At 36.5% G+C, this 23636-nt stretch overlaps 1 protein-coding gene across 2 annotated transcripts in view; it reads right to left on the bottom strand.

The window, feature by feature from the left end:
* LOC117342242 (growth hormone-regulated TBC protein 1-A-like) overlaps positions 1–17466 on the bottom strand; it is a 37605-nt gene extending 20139 nt beyond the window's left edge. Inside the window, exons 1-2 of one of the 2 annotated variants that reach the window (XM_033904299.1) lie at positions 17308–17466; positions 13439–13468 (exon numbers count right to left, since the gene is read on the bottom strand). In XM_033904299.1, the coding sequence (XP_033760190.1) occupies positions 13439–13468; positions 17308–17372 (95 nt within the window). In that variant the 5' untranslated portion in view covers positions 17373–17466. The remainder of the gene's footprint in view (positions 1–13438; positions 13469–17307) is intronic. The other variant, XM_033904300.1, reaches the window with a different exon arrangement.
* Between the last annotated feature and the right edge of the window lie 6170 nt (positions 17467–23636).

Below are 23636 nucleotides of genomic sequence, written 5' to 3'. Positions count from 1 at the left end.
CATACACCCTTAACTCTACCATACACCCTTAACTCTACCATACACACTTAACTCTATACAGATTGTGTGTTACGCAAGATATTGTACTACCATACACCTTTAAGTCTCGTGTTACGTGACATATTATACTACCATACCCCCTTAACTCTATACAGATTCCTTGTCACGTGACGTAATTTACCATACTGCCTTAACATCACATGTTATTCCATCACCAGGTATATAGAATTAATGAAATCAAAACCTGTTATGGCCAGTAGACAGCAGGGGATGATAACCTTCTTCCAATAGAAACAGACAAGAGGCTAGGACACAATAATTACAGGTAGAGTTATCACATATCATCATTCCATTGTGGCCACTGATGTTATATACAGTACTGACGTGACTCATTTCACCATATGTTCCAACAGAAAAATAGCTTTCATTAAAAACGACTTAGTCCAAGTCTATTCCTGTGCCCTGTGTTACCTGAGCAGTATATATACTGTAATGGTACTTAGTTAGGTGTACCTATATTTTAAAGGTGGCCATCATCCACGTAATGAAATATCGGGAAAATACCAAATTTCATACTGAAATACGCTTTGCTTCCAGATGTCATTCCTACTTTCATTGACTTTATTGGAGTCTACTGTGTCCGACTTGACCAGGAAAATACTTTCCTATAAATAGCAGTTGGACAATGATCGATAATAATCAAGAATTAGTCAAATTTTTTTTTTTAATGAAACCAGTATAATTTCCATAACGATGTTTGAAGCTCCTGAGTCAAGAAATGCAAATGTCAAGGTCATTCATAAGAACAAACTTGGTAGCCCTTCATCCCAGCACACAAATGGCCAAATATTATGACCCTGGGCCTCTTCGGTGATGAGAAGTCAGTAGAAAGATTTTAGCATATTTGACCCCATGCACAGCTTTGGCATTGAAAGTAACGTCTAGGTCAGTCATTTGAGCAGCCTTTGTAGCACTTTATCCCAGCATGTTGCTAGCCCAATACCTTGGGACTCTTGGTTTTTGAGAAGATTATTTAGTTCAAATTTTAATACATTTGACCCCCGTGACATTGAAAGTAGGTGAAGGGCAGGTCATTCATTATAATGAACAAACTTGGTCACCCTTTATCCTAGTATGTAACTGGCCCGATATCATAACCCTAATGGGCCTCTTAGTTTTTGAATAGAAAGTAAACGATGCAAATTGTAGAGGAACAGAGGATGCACAACGATGGACAAAAAGCAGTATGAAATTTCCAAGCTAGTCTCCCCAGCTTGCGAGCTCTTCAAAAAAGGAGATAAAATACACTTAAGATTTGTCGCTTGTGAATACATGATGCAGGGACCCAGTAGAAGTAAAAATATCAGCTTGATGCGTTTCTGACATGCTTACATCTCAGTTTTATGCGAAATGAAGTAATAGACATCTTACATATAAAGAACTAAACAATATCAATAACTGTTTATCTTTAAAACCTGGTTCATACAACAATACTAAAAAAACAATGATTAAATATGAAAGCTTCCCATGTACCATATACATGTCCGTACACTTCAGTTAATTAATATAATGTAAGGGAACAATGTTCGGAAGGGACATCAGTGAGATGACAGCTCACCTTCTAAATATTTTAGTTCTATCTTCTATGTTGATACACTCCCCCAACAAAAAGGGCTAAATTTGAGGGATTGTAACTCCTGCGAGATTTCAGAAATAGCGTTTTACTATAGATCATGACTTCAGGCATCGACTAAGGTGACCTGATAAGTTAATTCAAATATAGCCATCGTCAACTTTTCTTCTTCCATGTCATCCCTCTCAAATCAAATGGACATAATAATTGTCTGACAGAGCAACCTTACATCAAGTTTGAGAAATCTTCTTCCACAGACTACCTCTAAAGAAATAGTAATAGTAATAAATTGTTTATTGATGAACAACTACAATGACCACAGCTAGAGGACAGATATAGTGCAATTTGATTAGCCTATCCTCTGATAGTGATGGCCTTACTATGAAAAGCAAGCTCTATTGAAGAAGCTGGTATAGTCTAAAGCTTTTTAGACCTATTCTATAACTTGTATGTGTGAAACAGATGTGTATCTTCTCTTCATCGGTGGGGATGTCAAACTCAGTGTAAGTTTAATCAAGAATATTGAGTTTATCCCACACATATTACCCAGGTTTGAAAGCAGTAGGACAGACTTGTTTAATCCTGAGTGATACACTCGCAGAAATCTTCGGCAAAATTTCAATTTTAGGAATTAGAGCATTTTCTTGCTTGTTTTTATTTTATGAAGAAAACTTCAAATATATTTTCAATGTATACTTTTTAAAGCAGTTTAAAGTTTTAGCATAACTGTATATGATGATTAATTAATATTAAAATCAATGTTCCTGTAATCTGACCAGGCTTTGATGTACCTGCTGACAATAAAGATAAAACCAATTGAGGTACCTGCTGACAATAAAGATACAACCAGTATAAGTTGATGGTAAACTATACAGAAATACCAGATAAAAATGTTATCTATATTAGGCTACTGATCCACATGTTTAAGGTATGTGTTCAATATTGTAGGTTCTGACAAATGAAAGCTATAGCTACCCTGTAAATCACTGAAACCAGAAATCTATTATTATATATATATCCCTGAGTATTGGGTAATAAAACAGCCTTTCCTCACACCACTCACAGATTTGTCTCAGTTTTTAACAAGATTTCTTGTCACTTCAAGTGTGATTTCTCTTGCCACCCTAGGGTTTGATTTCTGTCACCCAAAGTATGTGATTTCTCTGTCAATCTCTAGGGTGTGATTTCTCTGTCAATCTCTAGGGTATAATTTCTCTGTCAATCTCTAGGATGTGATTTCTCTGTCAATCTCTAGGGTATAATTTCTCTGTCAATCTCTAGGGTATAATTTCTCTGTCAATCTCTAGGGTATGATTTCTCTGTCAATCTCTAGGGTATAATTCCTCTGTCAATCTCTAGAGTGTGATTTCTGTCAATCTCTAGGGTATAATTTCTCTGTCAATCTCTAGAGTGTGATTTCTCTGTCAACCCCTAGGGTATAATTTCTCTGTCAATCTCTAGGGCGTGATTTCTCTGTCAATCTCTAGGGTATAATTTCTCTAACAATCTCTAGAGTGTGATTTCTCTGTCACCCCCTAGGGTATAATTTCTCTGTCAATCTCTAGGGTATATTTTCTGTCAATCTCAAGGGTATAATTTCTCTGTCAATCTCTAGGGTGTGATTTCTCTGTCAATCTCTAGAGTATAATTTCTCTGTCAATCTCGAGGGTATAATTTCTCTGTCAATCTCGAGGGTGTGATTTCTCTGTCAATCTCTAGGGTATAATTTCTCTTTCAATCTCTTTGGTATAATTTCTCAGTCTATCTCTAGGGTATAATTTCTCTGTCAATCTCTAGGGTGTGATTTCTCTGTCAATCTCTAGGGTATAATTTCTCTGTCAATCTCTAGGGTATGATTTCTCTGTCAATCTCTAGGGTATAATTTCTCTGTCAATCTCTATGGTATAATTTCTCTGTCAATCTCTAGGGTATAATTTCTCTGTCAATCTCTAGGGTATAATTTCTCTGTCAATCTCTAGGGTATAATTTCTCTGTCAATCTCTAGGGTATAATTTCTCTGTCAATCTCTAGGGTATAATTTCTCTGTCAATCTCTAGGGTGTGATTTCTCTGTCAATCTCTTTGGTATAATTTCTCTGTCAATCTCTAGGGTATAATTTCTCTGTGAATTTCTAGGGTGTGATTTCTCTGTCAATCTCTTGGGTATAATTTCTCTGTCAATCTCTAGGGTGTGATTTCTCTGTCAATCTCTAGGGTATCATTTCTGTCAATCTCTCGGGTATAATTTCTCTGTCCATCTCTAGGGTATAATTTCTCTGTCAATCTCTAGAGTGTGATTTTTCTGTCAATCTTTAGGGTGTGAATTCTCTGTCAATCTCTAGGGTATAATTTCTCTGTCAATCTCTAGGGTATAATTTCTCTGTGAATTTCTAGGGTGTGATTTCTCTGTCAATCTCTTGGGTATAATTTCTCTGTCAATCTCTAGGGTATAATTTCTCTGTCAATCTCTAGGGTGTGATTTCTCTGTCAATCTCTAGGGTATCATTTCTGTCAATCTCTCGGGTATAATTTCTCTGTCCATCTCTAGGGTATAATTTCTCTGTCAATCTCTAGAGTGTGATTTTTCTGTCAATCTTTAGGGTGTGAATTCTCTGTCAATCTCTAGGGTATAATTTCTCTGTCAATCTCTAGGGTATATTTTCTGTCAATCTCTTTGGTATAATTTCTCTGTCAATCTCTATGGTATAATTTCTCTGTCAATCTCTAGGGTGTGATTTCTCTGTCAATCTCTAGGGTATAATTTCTCTGTCAATCTCGAGGGTGTGATTTCTCTGTCAATCTCTAGGGTATAATTCCTCTGTCAATCTCAAGAGTGTGATTTCTTTGTCACCCGCTAGGGTATAATTTCTCTGTCAATCTCTCGGGTATGATTTCTCTGTCAATCTCTATAGTATAATTTCTCTGTCAATCTCTAGGGTATAATAGCTCTGTCAATCTCTAGGGTATAATTTCTCTGTCAATCTCTAGGGTATAATTTCTCTGTCAATTTCTAGGGTATAATTTCTCTGTCAATCTCTAGGGTATAATTTCTCTGTCAATCTCGAGGGTGTGATTTCTCTGTCAATCTCTAGGGTATAATTTCTCTGTCAATCTCTAGGGTATAATTTCTGTCAATCTCTAGGGTATGATTTCTCTGTCAATCTCTAGGGTATAATGTCTCTGTCAATCTCTAGGGTGTGATGTCTCTGTCAATCTCTAGGGTATAATTTCTCTGTCAATCTCTAGGGTATAATTTCTCTGTCAATCTCTAGAGTGTGATTTCTCTGTCAATCTCTTTGGTATAATTTCTCTGTCTATCTCTAGGGTATAATTTCTGTCAATCTCTAGGGTATAATTTCTGTCAATCTCTAGGGTATAATTTCTGTCAATCTCTAGGGTGTGATCAATCAGGAATATCACCTGAGGGCTGTTGGTTTCTTTGTCGACACACCCTCAATTATCAAAAAAATGAGGCTCAAATTAAAATGAGAGATTAATTTAATACAATTAAACAACCTAAATTGGAAGAATAAAGAATAACTTAGAGATTGAGAGACACTGATGTATACTGTTGTATATCTACAACTGAGGTATTTAATTTTGTTTCCAAATATTGTATTGTTTTGACACCAAGGGTGTGGTTGGTATATATTTTAATTTTGTACCACTTTTTGTTCTCTTTATGCATGAGAGATGGTGGATGTTTGATTCATATTTGAGAAAACTGCCTTGAACAGATTTTGTTTAATTTATGTAGGAACCCTGGAATGGAATATTAAATGCTGGTCTACCGTTTGAATATATATTATATACTCTGTTTATTACCAACTGAAGACTACTGAAGTATTTCAGCTCTGATATTAGTCAACTATAGTTACAGGTCAATACTGTACAGATTTAAGACTCCCACCATGTAAAATTTTCTAACGCAGACACTTCTACATAGATGTCAACCATCCCTGATTACGCGGGAAGTGCCTGGAAAATCATTAAAATTTCCCCTAAATCCCGTAGAAGTTCTATTTAACAATATTCCTGAAAAATGATGGTGAAAACTGATTTGTTGCTGATTCAACCCTTTCTAAAATATTGCATTATCTCCGTATATTTGAAATCACGATAAGACAAAGTGTTTTGTACTGAACATAAAATCACAAAATGTATATATATGTAAACAATGAAACTCCATTAGCTGTCCCTCAAAGCTTGTGAATCATTTACCAATGATATCAGGAAAAAAACAATAAAGCTAAGTAAGATTAAATACAAGTCTGCAGGCTGAAATAGAATTCCTGGAAAATCACAGATATAACATCACAAGTTATAGGAGACCGTCTGTACAGTAGTCGATAGATATAAAGTAGACATCCGGACTACAATTACCTACTTATCGGACTTACACACAATAACTAACACTTCACTGTACATATATAAAATATTGAGATGAATTCAATGCTAGTCCTATACATAACTCTGAAACATGTCTCAGTATATATTACAAGAATCACAAGGTTTAAGAAAGTCACCACATGAATAATAATAATACTTAATTTTTCATTCCTGTCTGTCCTAATGGAGTAGGACAACTATATATTTAACTGCATGCAATTGTTGTAAAACTATGTTTACAGATTTAATTTATTAAAATATATAATATTTATTTGAAAATTATGATGTCACGTTATATTACATAACATTACAATGTTTACCTACAGTAGGTGGGAGAGGGTGTAATGATCAATATATTTGATAAGGATACATGTAAGTGTGTGATTTTCACATACCGGTATATTTGGTTTGGTTTTGTTTGTTTTATTTAACGTCCTATTAACAGCCAGGGTCATTTAAGGACGTGCCATGTTTTAGAGGTGGAGGAAAGGCAGAGTACCCAGAGAAACACCACCGGTCTACAGTCAGTATCTGGCAACTGTCCCACGTAGGTTCCGAACTCACAACCCAGAGGTGGACGGCTAGTGGTAAAGTGTCGGGAAACCTTAACCACTCGGCCGCCGCGGGCCTTGAATATAAATCAGGGACAAATTTGTATTTACCTTTGCCATTCAGAGACTTGTAGTTACCATGTTTAATTTGTTATGTAAGTGGTTGGGTGTGGTGCAGTGATAACACACACTCGATCTATAGTCCCAGGTCTGATCAGGCTTGTTCTGGGAAGTCGGGTATCCTAGCTAGCTCCCACAAAAAGACCCCTTACACACAAATGTTGTAAAATAAATAATATTTATAGCTTTTTGTTATAATCAAATGTTTCACTGGAAAAGCGGGCAGATCAACCTTATAAGACTTAATTTTATTATATCAATGACAACAATTATCCCTACAATATATTACTTGATATGTTGTAAATATAATTTTTTGGAAATAAAGCCGTCACGACTTCCAGGAATATTTGACTTCTTTATTGTGATCTAGATGTCGTTGACATGTTTGGACCACTAGGACGGTGTCACGAGGACAACTTTTACAAATTCCATCTGGCTATGCCATGAAGTACACTGAGTTTAAAGATGCATGCATGCTGCAGCTGAAATTCTTAAAGTGTTCATTGTCAAACTGTTGACCTGATTAAGCGAAAATCTTGGATAAGATATATGCAATGGAGGTTTACAACCTCACAAATGTTGTGCATCCATAGGAAGTCACTCATAGAAAATACAACACAAATATCACATAAAATTCATCAAAGCTGAGCTGGGTAGTAATGTCCTGTATGTGTTTACATTGGAACAGTATTACGTCGAGGATATATATATATAATCTTCATGTGCCCACGTGTTGGTTTGCCGTATAATACAAACAGGTGGCTCCATTCTGGAAGATTGTTTACATATGCAGTATTAACATTGTATAGACAATCAGTAAATGTGATCTTACATGCTTTTCTGGAAGGTTAAGTTATATGCTACAAGGAAAGCTGACATTTTGTTCTAGTGTAATTTTGATTTAAGTTGAATTTGGGTTCTCTCTGCAGTGATCATGAAGTGATTGCTGTTTCATGGGTTGCTTTGGTCCAATTGCTCCTCATCCATTTCCATTGGGTTCGGCTTGTATGCCGAGTTATAACTTCTAAATAATTTGAATATTGTTGTAAATAACGTCCAGGTTACATAGCCACACAATATGGCACAGTCTGGGTAGAGTGGAACCATCTTTAGATGCAGTTCTCGTAAAACTTGCATGAGAAGCTCTACAAAGTTTAGCTAGGAGACCTGGTAGAGGTAAATATAATTTTTGGAAATAAAGGCTTTTCAACACCTGAAAAAAGTTATCTTTTTAAATGTGGTCTCATATATATGGTATGTATTGATGTTAAATTGTTATACAATATTATAAAGATATTGTTGTGAGTTAAAGATGACCTAGCCAGACCATGGTAACTTAAATTAACAGACACCAATTATATGTTGGGGTGGGGGTGGGGGTGTGTGTCTTAATTACTGTGGGAGGTGACCCCATACCTTTTCACATTTCACATCTCATCCGCCTAGGTGAAAGTCAAGTGTGTTACCTCTTTGCCACCCGACCACCCAACAGTATCAACATACATGACCCCTGAATACTCACGATGTGATCCTCACCATTATAACTAATTATCATTAACATACCAGTATCATGTACCAAATATCCACATGGCAACAACACAATTTCATTAGATATAATTAATCACCTTTCAGAGGGCATAAAATTGACTTATTACCTTGACCTTACCTTCTTGAAATACAAATGTTCAAAATTAAAGAAAAATTTAGAAAGTGTTATAGCATAAATTATTTGTGGAAGGAAGAACTAGGGAGAATATTCATTTGAAAGGCATCACAATGATATAATATGTACATGGAGCTCAATGTAACATATGCACTAGGCTTACAATAGAGGCCCTGGGTATAATCCTTGTCATTCTATATACCTTGTTTACATGCAGTTCAATATGATACGTCAGTCTCGTTCTTATCTTAACAGAAAAATAAATACCAGCTGATCACTGGAGCATGAAATTATTTTATTTTATTTCTATTGCATGGTTCAATAATGCATGTTTGGATGCCGTCCTTATCTTGGCCAAGGCTCCTTGACCATGGGATGATGTTCCAATAATTTGGCCAAGGCTACTTGACCCTGGGATGATGTTCCAATAATTTGGCCAAGGCTACTTGACCCTGGGATGATGTTACAATAATTTGGCCAAGGCTACTTGACCCTGGGATGATGTTCCATTAATTTTGCGAAGGCTACTTGACCCTGGGATGATGTTACAATAATTTGGCCAAGGCTACTTGACCCTGGGATGATGTTCCATTAATTTTGCGAAGGCTTATCCTAGACCATGGGATGATGTTCCAATAATATTGCTATATGTACTTTTCCTAGGTTCTTTAACAATATATTTAATTCTTCAATTTAAATGAATTATCAGATGAAGAACACTTCAGTCTTACTAAAGTAGCAATCTTTACAGAAGTTCTCCCCTGTTGGCCCTATCCCTTTGCCTTATATGGGGACTGGAGAAGGGATAATTGGATTACATAAGGGTTGGGGTAGGTGTAAAAAATTATGTCCTTTTGACCAATAGATCTCTAAATAGTAATCATAATAATTTGAAGGTCACAGCAATATAGTTGTATCAAAGCGGTTTACAAAATATTATCTGTCGCGATCGTTATTCAGGGCCAAGTTAGCGACTAGACATTGTCTTTTTCACCTCCCATGGGAGCACACAGCCCAGAATGTCAATTCGATGCTAAAAGCTTACACACAAAGTCTCTAAGTCTGCTCTATCATATACTTATTTACAGCTGAGTAAATTGGGACACAACAGAGTATAAGGATACACATTGTTGACCTGCCAGGATTCAGAGAATTATATGGATACATCGGGATCAAGTGCTGATGTCGGAACTCAAACTAGGGACCATTCAGTCAGGTCCTAGCCCATGTCGGGCCTCAAACTAGTGACCATTCAGTCAGGTCCCAGTCCATGTCGGAACTCAAACTAGTGACCATTCAGTCATGATCAGGTCCTAGTCCATGTCGGAACTCAAACTAGGGACCATTCAGTCAGGTCCTAGCCCATGTCAGGACTCAAACTAGGGACCATTCAGTCAGGTCCTAGCCCATGTCGGGACTCAAACTAGTGACCATTCAGTCAGGTCCTAGTCCATGTCCTGACTCAAACTAGCGACCATTCAGTCAGGTCCTAACCATGTCGGGACTCAAACTAGTGACCATTCAGTCAGGTCCTAGCCCATGTCGTCACTCAAACTAGCGACCATTCAGTCAGGTCCTAGCCCATGTCGTCACTCAAACTAGGGACCATTCAGTCAGGTCCTAGCCCATGTCGGGCCTCAAACTAGGGACCATTCAGTCAGGTCCTAGCCCATGTCGTCATTCAAACTAGTGACCATTCAGTCAGGTCCTAGCCCATGTCGTCACTCAAACTAGGGACCATTCAGTCAGGTCCTAGCCCATGTCGGGACTCAAACTAGCGACCATTCAGTCAGGTCCTAGCCCATGTCGTCATTCAAACTAGTGACCATTCGGTCAGGTCCTAGCCCATGTCGGGACTCAAACTAGCGACCATTCAGTCAGGTCCTAGCCCATGTCGGGACTCAAACTAGCGACCATTCAGTCAGGTCCTAGCCCATGTCGGGACTCAAACTAGGGACCATTCAGTCAGGTCCTAGCCCATGTCGGGACTCAAACTTGTGACCATTCAGTCAGGTCCTAGCCCATGTCACGACTCAAACTAGCAACCATTCAGTCAGGTCCTAGACCATGTCGGGCCTCAAACTAGGGACCATTCAGTCAGGTCCTAGCCCATGTCACGACTCAAACTAGCGACCATTCAGTCAGGTCCTAACCCATGTCGGGACTCAAACTAGGGACCATTCAGTCAGGTCCTAGTCCATGTCAGGACTCAAACTTGTGACCATTCAGTCAGGTCCTAGCCCATGTCACGACTCATACTAGCAACCATTCAGTCAGGTCCTAGCCCATGTCTGGACTCAAACTAGGGACCATTCAGTCAGGTCCTAGCCCATGTCTGGATTCAAACTAGTGACCATTCAGTCAGGTCCTAGTCCATGTCGGGACTCAAACTAGTGACCATTCAGTCAGGTCCTAGCCCATGTTGGGACTCAAACTAGTGACCATTCAGTCAGGTCCTAGACCATGTCGGGACTCAAACTAGCGACCATTCAGTCAGGTCCTAGCCCATGTCAAAACTCAAACTAGGGACCATTCAGTCAGGTCCTAGCCCATGTCGGGACTCAAACTAGCGACCATTCAGTCAGGTCCTAGACCATGTCGGGACTCAAACTAGCGACCATTCAGTCAGGTCCTAGCCCATGTCGGGACTCAAACTAGCGACCATTCAGTCAGGTCCTAGCCCATGTCGGGACTCAAACTAGGGACCATTCAGTCAGGTCCTAGCCCATGTCGGGACTCAAACTAGCGACCATTCAGTCAGGTCCTAGACCATGTCGTCACTCAAACTAGGGACCATTCAGTCAGGTCCTAGCCCATGTCGGGACTCAAACTAGGGACCATTCAGTCAGGTCCTAGACCATGTCGGGACTCAAACTAGGGACCATTCAGTCAGGTCCTAGACCATGTCGTCACTCAAACTAGGGACCATTCAGTAAGGTCCTAGACCATGTCGGGCCTCAAACTAGGGACCATTCAGTCAGGTCCTAGTCCATGTCGGCACTCAAACTAGGGACCATTCAGTCAGGTCCTAGCCCATGTCGGGCCTCAAACTAGGGACCATTCAGTCAGGTCCTAGCCCATGTCGGGCCTCAAACTAGGGACCATTCAGTCAGGTCCTAGCCCATGTCGGGCCTCAAACTAGGGACCATTCAGTCAGGTCCTAGCCCATGTCGGGCCTCAAACTAGGGACCATTCAGTCAGGTCCTAGTCCATGTCGGGCACTCAAACTAGGGACCATTCAGTCAGGTCCTAGCCCATGTCGGGCCTCAAACTAGGGACCTGATCAGTCAGGTCCTAGTCCGTGTCGTCACTCAAACTAGGGACTATTCAGTCAGGTCCTAGCCCATGTCGGGCCTCAAACTAGGGACCTGATCAGTCAGGTCCTAACTCAGAGTCCTACCACTAGACCATATCGTTCCTCCATGCTATGTCATATTTCTTCATCACGCCGCTGATGAAGTCTTTTAAGAGATTTTTTCATTACTTCCGACACCTGGGGTGCATGTAAAGTAACACCACTAATGGAAATTAATTTCTGTTTTCGTAATTGATAATGGGGTACCAAAATTGATTGACATGGATAAGCATGAAGTTAAAAAATATACAGTAAAAAAGTAAGTAGAAACACATGGATATTTGGAAGTTTTCAATCTATACATACATGTAATCGATATTTTTTACACAAAAACATTAAATGGTAATAAAATCTTTCTCAAAAAGTAAATGTATATATATATATATGTCATTTGAAAATTTTTCCTAAAAATGTTTCCTTTCCATCAGGAATTATACTTGCATTATATATATTTTTCTATGCTTTTTCTTAAATCTTTCCAGTAATATGATTTTCAATTTCAGCATCAATTCACTAGATTCAGTTCACTTATATCAATTTTCGTTCATTTCCAACGCACTCAGTCACACCATCCCTGTACTGATCAAATAAATTGTATATTGTATATTGAGGGTTAAATGTTTTCTATATTTACATCAATTTTCCCTGATCAAGTCCAGTGTTTGTTAATTCCTTGGTGCTACATTTTTTAAATACTAACGAGATTAATTCCCCTTTGTTATATTGATATGGGAATAAATCTTGAAACTTATAAGCAGCACAACTTTGCTAGAGTCAACATATGTGCAAATCAAATTGATGTGTAATTTTCAATATTAAGATATTATAAAATCCACATTAACAATACAACCTAATGTTGATCAATCATCATAATTACAGTCCACAGATACAAGAGAGATTCATCCACAGCTGCCAAACTCTGACATAATTACCTACCTACCTATAAATAATCAATAACATGTCCTGCGGGCAGGAGACATATATATCACCTATTGATTTTTCCCCCATTTACTGACATTTCACAATGAAGTTGCACACACTGCAGTTTTCTTCAGCACCGAAATGTCAGTTTTATATAAAATGTACTACGGTGTCATTCTGACTATACTTTGATTTAACTTCAATAGAAAGTCATTCGCCACAGGCAGAATAAAAATATTGTTATGGAATTTGTACTCAATTCAACTACAAAAGGTACGCTACTATATAAGGTAAAGGGTAAATAAGTACAAGGCTAAGGAATAAAGGCTTTAATATAAAAGTTAATGATGCAAATTTAATTTTCCAGGTAAGAGTAGGTTCATGTTGTGGGTAACATTATGGTGAAGATTCAAGTGAAACCTGACAATAATTAATAATAAATTATGAGAAGAATGTGGCCTCATTTGTGGTAAATAAATGGAGTTTTAAGATATTTTTCATTAATTACTGCTTTTTTTTTTACATATACCACAAGACATCTTATTAGTTAACTGTTTATTATTTATCCCATAATATAAATAAGCCAAGGTGGGGATGGGGACATGTATACCCAAAGTAGGGTGTAGGTTTACAATGAAAAACTAAAATTTCCACTGCGCTACAATAGACATGTGAAGGATTGGCTAATTTATTACTGGATAAATACAATGGCCATTGTTTGTAAAGTCGTCAGGTTTCACTATATATGTATATGTCTAAGGAATATGGTGAAAGTAAATGCAATGTCAAAAACCTTGATAGACTTACTCAGTCTGTTTGCTTTCCTCTGCCATGTTCCTGTCAAGCACACATGCAGTCAAAATCATACATACATATACATGTACATCACACGGCTGTATCTACAATATCCACCTATATATATGGATATGTTTACAAATATTTTCAAATTTTGACAAGCAGACCAACTGGCAAATAATAATTTTTTTTGTTGTTGCTTTGTTCTCCAACATATAAATGTATATTGTAAATAAAAAAAAAAAGTCTTACACAGTTTTTTTTGTTTAACCAATTTTTGTTCACATTTCCCTACACAAGGAATTTGTTTTTCGGCATAGCCGTCTAATTTTGTTTTGGCCCCGAATATGACGCGACAGGTGGCGTTGCTGGTCAAGATGAAGTATGTGATTGGTCAATGTATAGCGGTCAATGCAAAATGCATATATGCAGTTAAAAACGAAACAAAGTTAAGATTGAATGCAAGCTAAATAAGTGGATGTATCTTTCCAAATGACACATCAATAAAATCATATTCCTGATTCAAATGCAGTCTTATTATTACCAAAAATGATTCAAACTGATCTAATTTTGTTATATGTGCTGAAACGCATTAGTTCATTGATTTATTTCACCAGCAGTATTACATTATAACCACCAGCATTAAAACTATGCCGTTTATCTTTTTTTAAAGATATTTCTTGTTAATTTTGTTGTTATTTAAAATTCCTTCTCACAAAGCCGGTAATTCATTTTGTGTGATTGGCAGTTGGACATAATACCATATATAGACGATAATGAACTTTTTCTTAATTAACTTCCTTAACACTTGAAAAGTTGAATGAAAACAAGTTAAGGGTTAAGTGTTATTGCTTTATTGCATTAAAATGTATACGCTTTTTCTGCTAAAGTAATTGCTATCTTACACTGCATTTTAAAGAGACAATTTATCAACTATAAATTAAACGAATTTGAAATCTCGCTCCACTCGAAGTTTATAACTAATATAATAAGAAATTTCATTCCATAGTAAAGCATGTGATAACTTTAAACACGCCTGCAAAAATGACAAGTGGTTTGTAATTGGTTTCTTAATCATTATGATTTTTTTATCACATGAATTTAATGCAAAGAGAAATTTTGTTAAAACGCTATCTTAAACAGAAGATAATTATGCATATTTATGAAAGCTGTGCACACAATGGTTATATTAATATGAAGACAATGGCTTGAGACTACCTACAAGTTGTCATAAATAGTGTCGCCCTAAAATTTTGCTCTTTCACTTTATTTTTTATTTTTCAAGTAAAGAACTTCTATTGCTGATACATACAGCCATCCCAAAATTTACTGCGATTACGAAAAGTCTCCATAAACAATTCCAATTAACTTTCCTATGACATGGAGGCTCCAGATTTTTAAATCCTAAATTTAAACTTAATTAATTTGTCAAAAATTATATACACATGCAGTGAAACCTGTCAGTCATGTGCAAGAAAAGCCATCTTATTTCTGTTGTGGTCATCATTTGAACATGTGCTGAATTCGAACTTCATAATTTCAAGAACCTACAACTCGATCAGACAGAGCAGCTTGAAGTAAAAGCTAGGTCTAATGTACTGATTTGTCAGAAAGAACTAGCTAGGGTACTCTATGCATACCTGTCAAGGATCAAATGTTGGCAAACTGGAGATCTCCAGTTTGAGGACTTTCCTCAAACTGGAGATTGCGCGCAACAACATTTTTACTAAACATATTGCATTCATCAACAAAAAAAAAAAAAATTAATTGATTAATAGTATTCAATTTGATAACAAGTAAATGCAGCTGAGTTATTATAACTTGTACTGAATAGTGAATGAAACTACTGAACAGTAAATAAAAGTAGGATCAAAATATCAGGAGTCAGTGACTCTCAGTTGTAAAATACTTAGAGTCAAATAAAAATCCTGAGATGAATTGTGTTCAAATGTATATATATACTGATAAAACATCAATTTTGAACTAAATAAAATGTATGCATATTCAAAAACATTAGTTCAATTGAATTTAACTTCCAATAATTCCATATATTTAATCAATGATCTTTTTTTTTAATAATCTAAATATAGAAATTGAAGGCTCTTCTTTTTAAATCAAATTCATGTATAAGTTTCATTGAAAAAAAAAAAAGAAAAAAAGAAATTAAGTATAGATCTTTCTTTTTTTAGTTATGTTTTTTCTTAGAAAACAATTGTCTAAAATCAGAAGAGAGGAAAAAAAATCCTGCAAAAAATGTCCATTTCCGGATTCCAGATCCGCATAGACTATGTGTGATCGAATATATCCTCACAGGAAATTCTAGAAAGTTACAATTAATGTTGTAAAGTATATAGGTGGGATCTGATAAATGAGACATGAATTCAGATTCAGGGTAAATCATTATATTATGTCATGAACAAATTTGATATTTAAGGATTGTACCTCATTTTGACTGCGTATATGGTAGTATGTCGGCATCTGGCAACAAACATTTCCTATAGTTAGCATGTTACGGTAGTATGCCGGCATCTGGCAACGAAAATTTCCTATAGGGTTAGCATATTACGGTAGTATGCCCGAAGTTGGCTAGAACATTTCATATGGTTAGCGTGTTGGAGAAAAAGACATTTTTTTTCTGACATGTAAGCGGAAACATGTGTATTATTTTTTTAGGCTTGTAAGTTATATTTACAGGTGTAGACTTAAATTGTTGCCGTATAACAATTATATTTATGGAGCCTCCGAGGTCTCATTTCTACAATAATAACTACATGGCAATATCTATACATAAAGAAAGGGTCAAGATAGCTCAGTTGATTGGGTGAAGATGCGAGGTTGTGGTTGTGATTCCCTTACCCATTGCTGGTTTATGTTTCTCAGAAAGCTGAGAAACAGAGCGATCTTTGTTGTCATGGTATCTTAATTGCTCTGGATGCCATGCGACAGGCCTCGATCCAGATATATGTTGTTGAGTGAGGTAGTCACCAACTACTACAAGGAGACTCCACCTCAAAATAACCCTCGCTGTTCATGGGGCGATGAACCCAGCAAACATACCATACATTAATGTGAGAATGAAAACGAAAAAAAAACATTCCTGATGAGTACTATGCGAATCAAAACCGGATCTCTCGCATGGTAATTCCGGCTTTATTGAATGGAGACAAAGATCGAAGTGTATGTTCTAACAGCTAAGTAAAATATATACAATTGTAGAATATATACTAGCCCGAATTTACTCTGATCCTGACATGGAACATACACCAGACATCGTCCATCTACAAATATATGCTTTTTAACTTCTTATTCCACAGGAAGATTCTCAAAACTTCCTGACAAATTAGCCTAATCCAGTACAGCTATACAATATGACTACGATGTATGTATGAAGTCTTTGGCATCAAAGTCAATTATATAACTGAGTTTTACATGTTATTTCACAGTAACTGTTTTAATGCATAGCTATGACTATGCCATACACAAGCTCTTGGCTCATACATAAGCAGTGCATGAGAGAATTTCTTACATTCTTGTAAATGAGGATGAATGTCAAGTTCCATGCTGCAAACTCTTAGACAGTAGGCCTACCGGTAACACTGCACTATAGCGGAGGAGGGGGCTTTCATAAATATAGTGTATAGTTTGGAACATTTAAAGTTAAATGATTATGATACAGCAGGTGTCTTATGTAAACTTAATTGACATACCCAAGGCTAATTTTATGGAAATCTGAAGTGCCCGGTTGATACAAATGTACAAATTCGATAGGCCTACGACCCTCCGGCCTCCGATAACAATAGTACAAGTCCAGGAATTAAAACATTACGGGTGGTTGTCAGTTGATTATCTTATATACCATGAAGGCGAAAAACAGGGCTCACCTCTTTGTAACGTTGTCAAGAGAAGATTTTCCTGCCATTCCCCGAGATAATCCGTTGTTTGACATTACCCGAATCACCGGCCCTCTTCCACTTTCGTCATCTGCTGCAGCTGATCGATAAGCATTGCGCGCCACCTATATGATACCTCTCTTCAGGGGACATAACTCGATCGACCCTCTGTGTATTCTGTAAATCTGTGGTAATAATCACAGGTACTTGGGGTAAGAAATTGTAATGCTCTCTCTCTCTCTCTCTCTCTCTCTCTCTCTCTCATGAACATGTGGGTATGATAGTATGATATTGCTTTTGAATGTGTATTTATGCTTTGTGTGTATATGCTAGATGTAATTGGTGTAATCTTTGTGGAGCCTTGTCAATGGTGCCGATGACCCCCCCCCCAAAAAAAAAACAATGAAAAAGTATAAAAAAAAAAATAAACCCCAAATCAAAACAAACCATGCTTTTATGGTGCCCACCAACTCATCAAAGTTGTTTTTCCCACATTTCATTGTTCTAAGCTTAATAAAAAATGACACTATTACACTACGTATATTTTGACTTGTCTGTGTTAATATAGGTTATATCACAGGCGTCTGCCTTTGGATGGTATTAATAGACAAAAAATATTAGGCCCTACTCATACGTAGTGCCAATATTTTTTTCTCTATTTATAGAAGTAGACGCCTGTGGTTACAATGTATCATATTGACAATGGTACAAGGGAAGCAACTCGTATGTGTTTTTTGACCTTTTCAAACAATTAGTGTTTTTCGGCATAGCCGTATAATTTTCTTTTTGCCCCGGATATGACGCGACAGGTGGCGTTACTGGTCAAGATGAAGTATGTGATTGGTCAATGTAGCGGTAAATGCAAATTGCAGATATGCAGTTAAAACCGAAACAAAGTTAAGATTGAATGTAAGCTGAATAAGCGGATGAATCTTTTTAAATGATACATTGATAAAATTAAATTCCTGATTAAAAATGATTCAAACTGATATAATTCTGTTATCCGTGCTGAAACGCATTATATCGTTAATTTATTTCAACAGCAGTTTTACATTATAACCACCAGCATTTAAACTATGCCGTTTATCTTTTTTAAATATATTTCTTGTTGGTGTTTTCAATGGTACTTACTACATTAGTACATTTGTTGAATATGAAAAAGTTTATTACAATAACTTGATTTGGAAATCTGTAAGTTGGAAGCTTATAATTTGAAGTCGACTCGCTAATTTTGTCTCGCTAATTTTGTCGGATTCTCCTGAGGTTCTATAAAATCATTGAATAAACTTGAATCGTCTTGCACTAAATGTCAACCTTCATTTAGTATACAAAGAAAACCAAAATCATGATTTTTCCAGTCAAGGAGTAGAATAACCAAAATTTCACGAAAAAAAAAGAAAAAAAAACAGAAGTTCCAGAGTATAAGTAGTTAATTTTACAGAATACTATGGTATTGTACGTGCTATTCCAACACATTGGAAAAAATATTATTAGAAATGACATTGGAAATATTAATATTCCATGCTGTTAATTAATTTTAATATAAACTTTATTTTATTCATTCAATTCATACATATACAATACACAATCATACAATCATAATGTGAATAGGATTCGGAAACAAGTATAGGACTTATATTAATCCGTTTCCTTTTATGACACATTGAGTAAACGGCAGCAAGTGGGAGAATACGTAAGTGAGCAATGTAATACTTGAATAAATGAAAAATGGGGAAATTCGGAAAGAGGAGAGATGAAAAGACCAGAAGAAAAAGATCAGAGAGGAATTTTATGCCATGACATGAGATATACAACCTGCTGTAACAGCTGTGCAAACAATAAAGAATAAAAAAATAAAAACAATCATTCAAATCTTTTAGAAATAATTATAAATTCTTGAACACTGGAAAAAATCAAAAGATTTTCATCATACGTGAGTTCGTTATCACCGAAGAGTAGTATTTCAGTTGATAAGGGATAGTTTAGAGCACTAAAACAACGTAAGCGAAACTGCGCGAAAAGTGGACAACGTAATAAGAAATGTTCGTTGGTCTCATCTTCATGATTACACATGCATAGAGGACTATCTATAAGATTTTTATGAAATAGATTAAATTTTAGTGGGCTGCACTCCATCCTTAATCTTGCATGGTGAATCTGACCCAGTCTATTACCGCTAAGGAAGTAATGTGGAACTTTGTGGCGTGGTTTATTCAAATGACTTTTCAATTTAGTTATGGACGGATCACTTTTGATTGCATCTGGCAAGGAATTCCACAAAGGGATTACAGATGGCAGGAAGGATTTCATGTAAAGACTTGTGCGACAAGGAGGAGGGCGAAAGTTATTTCCAACACGAGTATTGTGATCATGGATGCTATTATTACGTCGAGGAAGAATTTCTTGTAGATACTGAGGAAGGAGACCGTGAACCATTTTATGGAAATGAATTATTTTGTGGTGTTTACGTCTTTGCTCTAAGGGAAGCCAGCCTGTTTCAAGATAAAGTTTTACTCTACTTGTGAGTTTAGTTCCGCCAGTAACTATACGCGCTGCCTCTAATTGGAGATTTTCTAGCATGTCAGACTGAGTTTTTGTAAGGTTATCCCAAACAATGTTCCCATATTCAAAAATAGGTCGGATAAGAGTAAAATACAGAGTTTGAAGGGAAGTACGATCTAAAGTGAATTTGAATCTGCGTAAAATATTCAATTTTGGTGAAACCTTGGATATGATCAAGTTGATATGATCAGTCCAACCGCCATTGTTGGACAGAGTCAAACCGAGATGCCTATGTGAACTTACCTCAGAAAGCAAAATATTGTTCATATGTAGAGGGGGATGACTTGGGGAATTAGTCTTTTTGGATATTAATAAGGTTTCTGTTTTAGTAGGATTGAAGTTAACCAACCAATTCACTGACCATTGTTAATTAATTTTGTACGTATCTACTCATAACAAAGTCCAAAAATATTTTTGTTTTATTGACTTAATAAAAAGTTTGCCAGAAACTAGTCAATTGAAATGGCATGAATTGTTACAAAATACCTCTGGACACATGAAATATTTCTATTTACTTCCAAGAAGTATTACAGATGAGACACACTTTCAATTTAAAATGTTACATAGACTTGTATATACGAATACTAAACTAATAAAGAGTCGTTAGTAGATTAAGAGAGATGTACACTTATTTTGATTGCAGGGAAACCATTTTGTTTTGGTGGCAGGGAAACCATTTTGTTTCGATGGTAGGGAAACCATTTTGTTTCGATGGCAGGGAAACCATTTGTTTGATGGCAGGGAAATCATTTTGTTTTAATGGTATGGAAACCATTTTGTTTTGATGGCAGAGAAACCATTTTGTTTCGATGGTAGGGAAACCATTTTGTTTTGATGGCAGGGAAATCATTTTGTTTTGATGGCAGGAAAACCATTTTGTTTTGATGACAGAAAAAAATTTTTTGTTTGATGACAGGGAAACCATTTCGTTTTGATGGCAGATAAACCATTTTGTTTTGATGGCAAGGAAACCATTTCGTTTTGATGGCAGGGAAATCATTTCGTTTTGATGGCAGGAAAACCATTTCGTTATGATGGCAGAGAAACCATTTCGCTTTGATGGTAGGGAAACCATTTCGTTTTGATGGCAGGGAAACCATTTTGTTTTGATGGCAGGGCAACCACTTTGTTTTGATGGCAGGGAAATCATTTTGTTTTGATGGCAGGGAAACTTTTTCGTTTTTATGGCAGGGAAACCATTTTGTTTTGATGGCAGGAAAACCATTTTGTTTTGATGGCAGGAAAACCATTTTGTTTTGATGGCAGGGAAACCATTTTGTTTTGATGGCAGGAAAACCATTTTGTTTTGATGGCAGGAAAACCATTTTGTTTTGATGGCAGGGAAACCATTTTTGCTTTCTTTCTGGGAATGCTTCCATGTTAAGTCTGTTTGGTTTCCATCAACACAGAAAAATAGAAGAAGTCTATGGTATTATGGTTCCTCGTCATCCAATGTCTGTTATCATTGGTGTACATGGTATTGATAAGGACTATGAAATCAATTATGTAATATTAGTACTTAAAGAGTTTTCAAATATCATTTTAAATAGAGGAAAACTAGTCCAACAATTTATGTTAGAAAATTTTCTATCATACTTTTAAGATATAAAAAAATTGTTTGATTTGATTTGAACACATGTTATTGTTCAGAAACAATTGGATTGGGCACAAGTTTTTAAAAACTTATAAAAGCCCTCTCAATAGAATATATATTACAACGATTTTAATAGTGACACAGTTTACTTATAATGATTATAAAGAAAGGAAAGCAAAGAAGAATGACAGGAAGACAGACAGATCTAGAGATCTAAGAGTAAGATGAATGTTGCTACATTAGGATACTACAAATGAGGGTTCATAAACAATGTACACAATATATATACATGTACATGTATTAGATACAATTTGTTTATACAGGAATTGCTTAAGGAAAAGAAACTACATAATGCAAAAATGGAGAATTATTAAGGTTGTACTGGACAAAATGTAATGCATGTCTTTATCATAAGATTATGACCACAATTGTCTGCTCACAAAAAACACGGTTATTTATAACTTGAAATAACTGCTCGCAAACAACACGATGATTTATAACTTGAAATAACTGCTCACAAACTACACGGTGATTTATAACTGGAAATAACTGCTCGCAAACAACACGATGATTTATAACTTGAAATAACTGCTCACAAACAACACGGTTATTTATAACTGGAAATAACTGCTCACAAACTACACGGTGATTTATAACTGGAAATAACTGCTCACAAACAACACGATGATTTATAACTTGAAATAACTGCTCACAAAAAACACGTTATTTATAACTGGAAATAACTGCTCGCAAACTACACGGTGATTTATAACTTGAAATAACTGCTCACAAACTACAGTGTGAGATGGTTAAAACAGTTAACAACTATCCAGATAAGGAAGGTTACATATGGAATGTTTAAAAAGAATATTAGAAATTTCAATTTCTAAATATTTGGAACTCAATTAACGTACACGTAATAAAGTTTAAGTTACTGAGAAACTTCTTTATATTTTCTTGGAAACGTGCTTACAAAAGATAAGACGTGCCTAGATGGCCTGAATTTGATTTCACTGTCGGGTGTGAAGGTCATGGGTCACCCGTCAGCCCTCGACGGTTTTCACACTACTGAAACACTTATTACTTACTCGGAAATTTGTGTGTAGGGGTAAATATAAACAAGTTAAAAAAGACTTATGGTGGTAATTTTAGACGTGTGACAACTGACTGCAACGTGCCACTGGCGGCTTTAAGGGGGAAGGGGTTGGTCGTATCGTGAAATACACTAGAATGAAGGATGTTGCATTTACCTGCTAAAAAATTTCCCGGTGAATACTCCCCGGACCCCACGTAATTTGGCACGCCGCCCTTATGGAAAATCCTGTATCCATAGACATGGTGTCAGGGCCAGGGGAAACTCGGGGTATATTTCGGGTTGTTTGAGCGTCCATGCAGAACAAGGACCATGCCCATGGGAAAATCTACCTTAATTCTTGCCGACAGTTTATCAACCGATAATAAACCATCTATGAAAAGTGTTTTACTTAATATGTGACCGATAAATGTAACTCAAATTTTTAATCTTCTTCTTAATTGACATCATTACCAATGATGACGTCATGACTGCTCAACAGGTGTCTGACAGGGAGTACCTTGTCTGCTAGACAAACTCCGGGTCTGTTTACGATATTGTGTAAGTGTTTGTATATATGTACGTACGTGTTTGTCATTGTCGGTCACGGATGAGTAAATTCCGTGTACTAATCAAGTTTTGTGAAACAGAGGTAAAACTGCATGAGTTAAAGTGGAGACCACTTACAGGCCCAAATATGTATAAGATAAATCACAAACGACTTTCCTAAAGCCCTGAGGTAAAACCCATAATTTTGACCTGAACGTGGGCGGGTGTCCCTTTAGTCCGACTGTTCAGGCCCAACCGAGATTGAGGTATTAATGATGGCTGAGAGGTCGAGGACGAAGCTTTCTCGATGTCCAGATACGGCACTGACTGGCAGTCGATCTTCGCGATACAGTAAGTTATATACTATATAATCATATTTATTGGTAATGCTACATGACGTAAGGTTTCCACACAAGGATGTGTTGTATGTTAGAGATGTTACAGGGATGAGGCCATCAGGGCATATATTATATGAAATACTTCCGCGAGTAACAGTAAGTTATAAAGAGATGGGGCCGTATAGGATATTATATAGGTACATCA

This window comes from Pecten maximus, chromosome 14 (genome assembly GCF_902652985.1).
Source record: "Pecten maximus chromosome 14, xPecMax1.1, whole genome shotgun sequence".
NCBI classification, from domain to species: Eukaryota; Metazoa; Mollusca; class Bivalvia; order Pectinida; family Pectinidae; genus Pecten; species Pecten maximus.
The sequence above is the reverse complement of the archived record's forward strand: the minus strand, read 5'-3'. Positions and strand labels throughout refer to the sequence as shown.